At 38.7% G+C, this 9,950-nt stretch overlaps 1 protein-coding gene across 1 annotated transcript; it reads right to left on the bottom strand.

The window, feature by feature from the left end:
- Window positions 1-4,872: 4,872 nt before the first annotated feature.
- Window positions 4,873-9,590, bottom strand: LOC594021. The gene is made up of 3 exons (XM_030986216.1): window positions 9,521-9,590; window positions 5,986-8,771; window positions 4,873-5,518 (listed from the first exon to the last, which is right to left on the bottom strand). The coding sequence occupies exons 1-3, from the start codon at window positions 9,576-9,578 to the stop codon at window positions 5,000-5,002; spliced, it is 3,363 nt and encodes a 1,120-aa protein (XP_030842076.1). The 5' UTR covers window positions 9,579-9,590; the 3' UTR covers window positions 4,873-4,999.
- Between the last annotated feature and the right edge of the window lie 360 nt (window positions 9,591-9,950).

The following is a 9,950-nucleotide window of genomic DNA, read 5'->3' as shown; positions in this document are numbered from 1 at the left end:
AAAGGCAAAAAACAATAGGAACTCAATGGCCAACAAAAATGTCCAAAAAAAATGATAAAAACTGACTTGATTCAGAAGACAGAGAGAGAGAGAGAGAGAGAGCCGAAGAGAGATAGAGAGGGATAGATAGAAGAACACTTGGTGTGCGGCTATACTGCTATTCCTATGCTGAGATATACAGAAAGCACATGCTATTTAAATACTGAGTAAATCAGTCTTATTTCATAAGAGGTTTCATAAGAAAATGATTACATGTCTTCCTTGGTAAAAGGCCGCTGATTAGAAGGAAAGTTCGGATTTTTTAAAAATACTTTTTTGCCATTCGATCTGGGGCACATGCCCCGATGTCCCCTACCTGCGCCCCTGGGAGGACTGTCTTTATTTTCGGGCAGATTTACAGCAAAGTCTAGTCCCGTGACTTCTCTGGCTATCAACCGGCTCTATCTCTGATGAGTGATGAACGTGATGAAACAGTAACGTGTTCACGTGATGCCATAATCAACCTCACGCAGCTTAACGATGATAAAATCGTTTCGTTAAAATGTAAGATATACATAGTTAGAAACAAATAGTTAAACACAATTAAAAGTCCCATGACTTCTCTGGTTATCAACCGGCTCTATCTCTGATGAACGTGATGAAACAGCAACGTCTTCACGTGATGCCATAATCAACCTCACGCATCTTAACGATGATAAAATCGTTTCGTTAAAATGTAAGATATATATATATATATATATATAGTTAGAAACAAATAGTTAAACACAATTAAAAGTCCCATGACTTCTCTGGTTATCAACCTGCTCTATCTCTGATGAACGTGATGAAACAGCAACGTCTTCACGTGATGCCATAATCAACCTCACGCAGCTTAACGATGATAAAATCGTTTCGTTAAAATGTAAGATATACATAGTTAGAAACAAATAGTTAAACACAATTAAAAGTCCCATGACTTCTCTGGTTATCAACCGGCTCTATCTCTGATGAACGTGATGAAACAGCAACGTCTTCACGTGATGCCATAATCAACCTCACACATCTTAACGATGATAAAATCGTCTCGTTAAAATGTAAGATATATATATAGTTAGAAACAAATAGTTAAACACAATTAAAAGATTAATGTGAGTGGCCTGGATCTGTTCATCTTTTCGAGGTTACATGATCGTTCCTAATTCCTGATATTACCATGAAAACTTATCGTTTACCCCATCCCTTTTTAAATAAGACTACACATTATACATTTTATAGGGCATAATTCGGATAAGCATGTTAAGTAAAAATAGAATATTTCCCAATTGTCTACTGAAGGATCTGTAACATTACGAATTTATCCGAGCTATCACCACCGGACACCGGACAACATTCCTCAGAAATTTCAATTGTTACTCTTTAAGAGATCACCTGGGATACTTTTATTTTATTCATTGGCTGATCCTAAGGAATAAACGTTTGAGGGGGAAGCTGTCAGATATGATATAGGTCTAGGGTAATTGTCCTAGTAGAGCAGTAGTCCGGAGATGTCGTCCTAGGGGTAGTTTGTCAGGGGTAGTTGTTTATTTTCCGGATCCGAAGATGTATTTTTGTAATTAGACATATTTACTTGTCGAACTGATGGTGACCAATTAAATATGTAAATTCAAAGGACTTCTTCGAATAATCTTTTAAAACTATAGTTGGCTCATGAATCTGGATTTACAGGAGCTGTGGAATGACGTCTGCGATCCACAGTGGTATGTCGGTGTGTTCAGGATACACACAGGACGGAATTTTTGAACTCGATATTTAAAAAAGCGAATCATCTGCATCGTATTACTTAAAGTGTTCATAAGAAAACAACATACTCTAACTGCATCTTACATCTTTTAAATTTACAATGTTAATTCAAGTATGCAATTTCACTTTCTTAACAATCAAAGGGGTCAAACATTTTCTTTCATAAATCTCTGTACTTAGTAGTAGCCGACTGTCGCAAAGCGACAATGACCGCCTTCACTTTCATGAAGGCTGCTTGCAAAGATGGGTAGGTACCAATAGCTCATGTAAGTTACTAACGGCACTCTCTCGGGGGAACTGGTGGCAGTATCACATCGGCGAGGACAAGCCAGGACGGGTGCGAACACCAGACCCTGAAGTGACTGGTCGAAGAATGTCGGGAGTTGAATGTCGTCAATCGCCCTCAATGATGTTACGGTGGCATGGTTTTCTGTTAGGATTTGCTCCCTTAGCCTTAGATTCTAAAAAGAACTTGAACCACAAGGCAGCGGTTACAACTATGTATGACAATAACAATAAACATTTTGTTTAAAAAAATGAGGTGATTGGAATTACTCTTATGTTGCGTTAAGTTAAGAGTACTAATTGAGCACAACCAAATACTATTTAAAGGTAATACAAAGTTTTTGGAAATTTCGAAAATTGGGTGGATAGTGATTCTTTACAATTTTGATTTCTTTACTTTACAATTTTGCCCCTGAAACACTTCTGCTTTCGAGAAAAATCGAATATAAAAATGTACCGGTGTTCCCGGTAAATTTCTATAAATTTCAAATAGCGCCTACAACCGTACAATGGTAGCTGCGATCATAAAAATCTCAGAATATGTAGATGTGATATATAATTTCCAAACGGGAATAACTAATTGATCGATTTTTTAGTCAAGATACATTGTTTTATAGCGTAATTAACATCTTGACCTGGAGAGGGAGCTATACAACATAAAGAGCTTATTATTTACAATTTCATAATTTTAGACTCGACAAGGATCACTGAATATTGTAGGATCGCATATGCTTCCAATATGTTCATTTGAACCAACTTCATGACCCCATACCAAAACTTTGTATTACCTTTAATCTCTGTAGGCCTACTTACGAAACTTAAAGAGGAAAAAAAACCACTGAAACACGTTCTTGTAATGTGTAATCTTTGTTTTTAATCCCACCAATCTTTACTTGCTTTTTATCGTTAAATGCAAGCTACATATGCAAATACAGAATAATGAGAATAAACCATTGTTTGTATATAGCGCATATCGCTTTACGTTAATAACGTCCTGGTGCGTTTCCAGATAATTGCCGTAGCTAAGGCCAAGGTCATCACTTGTTTATGAGTGTATTGTAATGATAAAACAACTAGACATAAATAATACAATACGATGACTAAAATACACTGTTCTAAGATGCGTACACCCATTTCATTTTGGTTGTGTGTTTATGTTTCATTATCATCCATTGAACACCGATGTCTTTTATGAATAACATTATCAAAGTAGTTATCGTTTTGATTGCGTTGTTATCTGCGCTAATTAATCATGTTAAGGAATTAGTCACATATGCCATTAACTTAAGGCAGTGGTTGCACCTGTTATTTTCATTTACTTTAAGTACGATATCACTCATACATGGCTCGTTAAGATGATACGCTAATCGCTGACGCAGTCCTACGTTAGAAAATAGACGCCTCGTGTGCAACAGGCGATGTACAAACGCGGTGAATAAGACTTAAACTGTGTATTTGTTTTCCGAATGATAAACAAAGTAAAATCTCTCCGTTAAAGGAGAGTGTACCTCCTCTCCCCATTAATCTTGGATAATACGAGAACAAATATTTGACAATTGGAACGATCTGACATTCCGACGGCCCCAATGTTAGACACAAATGGGCATCGCTAGACAATTTTAACGGAGGGGAGGGGGACATCGGTAGACAAAATTAAAGTTAGCTCGAAATTGTAGACAAACAAAACAAAAAGTCCCCAAACTACCGAAAAGTGATAAAACTAGGTCACATTTTAGAATTCGCTATAAACAGAAACTCCTTATTTTTTCGACAAGTAAAATTTTTAATTTTAATAAAAGAAGAGGGTTATCAATTTGCCATTTAAAATGTACAAAACAATGCTGTATACAAACTTTGCCGACACTAAGTATAGAACTAGGTTGTGATATCCTCCGCCTACCCCCTCTAGCAACGCTCCCATCCACACCTGATAGACAGCCCAACATCTGAATGTCCTTCTATTACAAAGACCCTTTCACGGGACAAAGGTCTTGAGGTGTTAGCTGGCGGTACACCTGGCCATTTCAATGGTTACTGACTAAATACTCGCTATATAATATCTACATGATATAAGTTATGATGAAATAGAACATGTCGATAATCACGAGTCGTACGCTTCCTTCATATTATATGTATGTGTAGTGACAAAATTATTATTCAAGATCCTAGATTTAAGATTTATCAAAACATATCTTCGCAGCCTGGTGGTTGAATTGTGAGAATGTTTTACAAATAATAAAAAAAGGAAGATCCATTATATACAAAATCATAATTTCAAAGATGTTTTATATATACATTCAAAATCTAGAAACAAAAATAAAATCATACATGTAATTTTAACAAATTTTAACCAATTATGGCTTTGCTAAAGAAAAAGTTTTAACTTGTGGTATTTAAAAGAAACCAAACAAACACAAATTCAAACAAAAAACACAGGCACTAAACCCACCACCCGCACCATAACGCACTATATGATATTTGTTAGAATAGTTCAAAAACATGACAATTTGAACTTTCGTTGATCTTTATTCTAACCTTGTTTTTTTTCTTTCTTTCTTTCCTTACTTACTTATAATAAATCGACTTCGAAAGACAATCATGAGTAATGAGAAGCTACCTGCAACTACCTATTCCTCTTCTTCTTTTTTCTTCTAAAAAAACAAGGAATTTACGATGTTTTTTGTATTTAACATAATTTCCCGTCATTATTGTAGCAAAAACTTTGTTACGTTATGTTAAACACATGTGTGTATATATATATATATATATATATATATATATATATGATATGTATATACGGTACGCGCGTCGATAAAACTGTCAAAATTGATGTATTGTATAATGTACTAAAAAAGAATCTGTGTAGACTTGGGCATTCGGCTTGAATGCCCCCTCACTCTAAGTTCGGCTACGCCCTGTGAACGAACAGTTCGATTTAAACCTTTGGGTCAAACTTCGTTTTTAGCTCCGACATGAGTTGACTGGACACTGGAACATTCACTGGTCCGTCTGTACGTGCCATAGGTGAAGGAGAAGGGAAAACAGGGATCCGTCCTTTCAATGCCGAGGAATCCGTCTCGATCTGGTTCTGATTCTTCTCGGGCACGGAATAACTGGACGAAGCCTCCGTCATCGAGATGGATGTACTTGAAGCTACCTTCTTAGTGGACGACACGGAAGATGAAGTACATGTTGATGAGGCGGTCTTGATTGATGATGCCGGCTCATCCGACGAAGATCGCAAGCAAGGACATGAAACAGTGAGCGAGACACAGGGCTTGCACGAGCACGAGTCCCGCCAGAGCTTGAAGACACGCTTGTTGCAGATGAAGGCAATGAAGATATAGACTCCCTGGAGAGAGTTGAGGATGATGAAGATATACAAGAGAGCTGTGACATCAACAAAAGCAGCGATGAAACCAAAGATCCAGGTAAATCCAAGCAATGTCGACATCTATGATACAAAGAAATGAAAAATAAATTTGAGGTTAGAATAATGAAAGTTTGACCTATTGCTCACATTCATGACCTTAAGTTCTCGAGACTACAAGCCTTTTTAATTGTTATTTGTTGCTGGATCGTTTTAATAATATTTTCCACAAGAACTCCTTAAGTGAATTGCATTCCCATAACGTAAGCTATAAGACATAGCCCACACGAGCACTAATTGGCTATGTTTTGTTAGAATGGACAATGTGACGTCTCAAAAAGAATTATGTTCACTGATGTTATATATATTATATATCAGCTAACATCGCAGCCCTTCCAATATCGGTTATCTTATTTCAATCCTTTACATACAAACCGCAGCAATTTGGTATTTTCCTTATGTTTACAACTATTTTTGATATGGTTACCTAAAATTGAAATAACCTTATGGAAGTAATTAAACGATTGTAAAAGCAAGTTCTATGTTCATACCTTTAAATAGACAACACCCTCAGTCGCCATCTTCGACGTCTTTCTTTTCGTGGTTTGGTTTGTCCTCTTCCGTAGACCAGCAACAACGAGAAGAAAGAGGGTTCCATTAACGACCAGAGTAAGGGCTATAGGAACACCAAAGGCGTAAAGGTTCATGAAACCATTACCAATCCAGCAGGACTTGACAGTGCCATAAGTCAGGGCAACATGAGGCAATTTGCAGAGATGGACAACCAGGCAGGGTATAACAATAAGCAAGGGGGATCCCCAAGCAAAGACGAGGAACATGGACAGCAGTTTCGGACCTTCAGATGTTTTCTTGACTTTCTGGGTTAGTCCAAACCTACGATAGAGGTCAAGCGCAAGAGCCACCGAATGCGTAAAGACAACAAGCCACAAGTAGTGCCCAAGTACGGCAAAGCATGTGCAAGAGATGGAGTTTGATTTTGCCATGCCACTGAAGAGCAACGTAAATTGTGCCAGTATCAACGACGCGCAGATGCTCATAACCAGCTGACTGCAAATGGATTTGCGAAGGCTTCCGAACTTGGCATAGGTGACAAATGTAAACACAAGCCCAGCAATTGATAGCAGGCAACCAACAAAACTTGTTATCGACTGTCCTTTTGAAAATTGGATGAAGTAATATTCACGGGTACGGTTTCCATTACCGTCTAGGAAGGAACACACTTGAATGGAGTCGTTATTCACCAAGACATAGTCATCTGTATCAAAGACTATATTATATGGTTCATACAGAACCGATCCATTGCTCCATATGACAAAGTCAGAGATATCTAACGTTATCAACGCACATTGTGACGGATACTCGCTTCTCCTACAAACCAGAAGATCTGCATCAAGGTTGCTAGAATTATCAGTGTTCCATCGGAATCTCTGGGTATAGAGAGAATCTTCAATCGCATAAGAGGTGTTAGTTTCGCTAACAAAAAACGTCATTCTGGAAGAATCCCCCGTGACTTTGAATTTATTAAAACGGATAGAGTTGTTGAGACATAACCGGTCTTCCCTTCTGACACATCCTACGGATATATCGACTTCTGATATCCGGCAAGTCAGGTTATTAGCATTCTTAATCCCTGACGAAGCCCACAAGACATTCTCAGATGGTTGCGTAAACGGTACAAAGTCCCTGGACAAATCAAATGATAGGATGACTACTTGTAAACAGGTGCCAATTTCCGAATTACCAGAGCTTACATTCATCCAAGCGGCGGCGATCTCTTGAACATAGATATTCTGGAGATGATTACTATTGCTGGTGAACCACAAAACCGTTTCATTCGCAATGGACCATAGAGGGGCACAGAATGACATACCTACCGCCTCATGTTCACAACTCAGTTTCGCAGTTGAAGGTATTTGACTGTTATTTGAACATCTCATACTGGTTTGGGTCGAATCAACGCACGACCTGTTCAAGAGCTTGTAACCAGCAGGGCAAGAAAGTTCAATACACATTTGAACAGATGGATTAAAGACTTGTGTTTGATTGCAAACGACAGAGACGACTTCTTCGAGAAATGGCGCGTCATCGAGTGATGTAAAGTCAATCAAAACTGATATAGGTGGTAAGGGCTGTGGCATAGGTTGTACGGGATGTGTAGTCGCTTGTGTAGTCGCTTGTAAGGGATGTGTAGTCGCTTGTATAGTCGCTTGTAAAGTCGCCGCTTGAAAGGGATGTGTAGTCGCTTGTATAGTCGCTTGTATAGTCGCCGCTTGAAAGGGATGTGTAGTCGCTTGTATAGTCGCTTGTAAGAGATGTGTAGCCGCAAAAAGTATCTGTGTGGTACCGAATGTCCACGCTCGGCTTGTCGCCGGTACATGTGTATCGTAGGGCTGACTGGTAGTGGTACTTTCAGACCAAAGTTGCTCCTGTGTAGTTCCTGCAGTACTTGATTCACTTATAGGTAATGTCGGTTGGACATCCGTACACGGCATTACATCACCCAATAAAGAATGAACTATGGAAATGTTGTATTGAGCAGACACGTGAACACATAAAAAACAGTGTGGGTTCCTGTACATAAGGCCATCTTGGAGTGATACAAAACTTGCTAAATAAGAATGGCAAGCACGTCGGATAGCCACTGACTCTTCTTCGCCATGTGTATTCTGACAAGTCTCGAGTCCTTCAAACTTAGGACACGTTCTCACATCCGTTAGACCAGAAGGTGGAGGAATGAAGAACCAGTTAGTACAATTTTCCATCAAGATTTGAATACGCTCTTGGAAGGTCGCATCGGCGGATATGTTCGGGATGTGGGACCCACATTCAAATTGAAAGGACCAAGGCATAACCTCAAGAATATTCTTCCTGTTGCAAATGGCACAATAAGCATTCTTAAAAGTTACTGATGACCCTAAAGAAACAGGTGCCAGAGTGAAAAAGTCGGATTCATATGCCGAGCTTTCGCAATATTCCCTCGTCAATTCGTTGCTCCAATCCGACATACACTCATCAATCATTAGGAAGGCTGTATTGTTTCCAGAAGAATGTGAATGTGGAGGGACCGTGCAAGACAACTGATCAGACACAATGTTCTTGGTTGCGTCAAGAAAGGGACTGGGAAGCGTAGTATTGGCACAACTTGTCAAGTAATCTGGGCAACAATCCTTGAAGAAGAGACATAGCGGATCACATCGGCATGTCACATCTGAGCCGGGGTTTACTGAAGTACATCCATTATGTGGGTTGCATAGAGATGAAGACTCACAGACAGGGACAGTCCAGCCTTCTATCGTGATGTTTACCATTCCTCCTTCTGGATAAGTAGACATAACGAAATGACAAATTTAGCACAATTAAGGAGTAATTTATGTTATTGAACTCTTCATATCTCATTTTTGAACAAATTTGAGACTGCTGATGTCTTAAGCCATCGTGTCTGCACTCATGGTGAAGACTTGGTCACAGTATAGTCCCCAGTAAGCTTGCCTACTAGTAGGAGCCTAATCTGTATGGATTCTATGCTCAACCAAACCAAATGAAAGTTTTTTGTAGTCCCCTGAGAGTTTACTATGACATCCTAGGCTCATGTTATCATGCATCCAGATTTCGGTAATCACAGATATAAGCCCTTGGATGTGGAGATATATAGCGAAAGATTCTGCCCTGGGGATTAAACAATTGAGACTCCTGTCCAATGTTTCTATATCTAACCTATTCATATACAAAATAGTACGTGTTATATCATTTAAAAAGAATCTTCATTTCTCCGGAGAGTCGGTGGGCCTTCCGTGAGAAATCTTTCCCGGGGAATATAGATTTGTTTTTATCTATTCCCCTCACCCCCTCCTCCTACAATCCTTATATAGAGAGGACCTGAAGAAGGCCGATGGCCCCTCCAAGTCTGGATTCACCTTTGTCGACTGTGTTGATAACGAACATAATGTCAACGTATTCAGCTTTGAAAAATTATGAGAAATCTTCTTTTTCGTTATTGCAATTAAAGCTTAGGATACTCGTATAGATAGAGAATTGCAATTTGAACAACATCGACCAGAAACTCACCGCAAAATGTCAGAAACACCAGAAAGAACAAGAACTCCGGGCAAACCTTAGTCGCCATCTTGAATGAAGAATGAAGCAATCTGATGTTGTTTGATTTGATCTACTAAGGATTCGTTCTGTGGCAAAACGTAATACGTTCTCATACAGTATCAATGAGGAAGTAGTTACAAAAAGCTTTGCCACAGACGTCGCTCAGGAAAAAAAGAGACGCCAATATCAATTTCTTTATGTATTATGCATTGTCATTAATGCATTCAGGGGCATCGACGCAGCGCTTGATCAAGATGGTGTCAGAAAACATAAAATATTTGTTCTCACACAAAATTGCGGTGAGGGGTTTTCATGGACCAGTGGATCTGAGATTATCAAAAAAATTATCAAAAAAATATGATTTTAGAAGAGTACGAATTTACAAATAGTTATTACAAAA

The sequence above is a fragment of the Strongylocentrotus purpuratus genome, unplaced genomic scaffold (assembly GCF_000002235.5).
Source record: "Strongylocentrotus purpuratus isolate Spur 01 unplaced genomic scaffold, Spur_5.0 spur5_scaffold_15, whole genome shotgun sequence".
In the NCBI taxonomy this organism is placed as follows: Eukaryota; Metazoa; Echinodermata; class Echinoidea; order Camarodonta; family Strongylocentrotidae; genus Strongylocentrotus; species Strongylocentrotus purpuratus.
Note: the sequence above shows the minus strand (reverse complement) of the source record. Positions and strands in the feature narration are given on the sequence as shown.

What these genes read in the sequence shown, in the direction of transcription:
- LOC594021 (XM_030986216.1), bottom strand. Translation starts at nt 9,578, where the DNA reads ATGGCGACTAAGGTTTGCCCGGAGTTCTTGTTCTTTCTGGTGTTTCTG. An exon ending in GGTGTTTCTGACATTTTGCG is followed by an intron (nt 8,772 to 9,520) that starts GTGAGTTTCTGG and finishes CTACTTATCCAG; the next exon opens with AAGGAGGAATGGTAAACATC. An exon ending in AGGGTGTTGTCTATTTAAAG is followed by an intron (nt 5,519 to 5,985) that starts GTATGAACATAG and finishes TTTGTATCATAG; the next exon opens with ATGTCGACATTGCTTGGATT.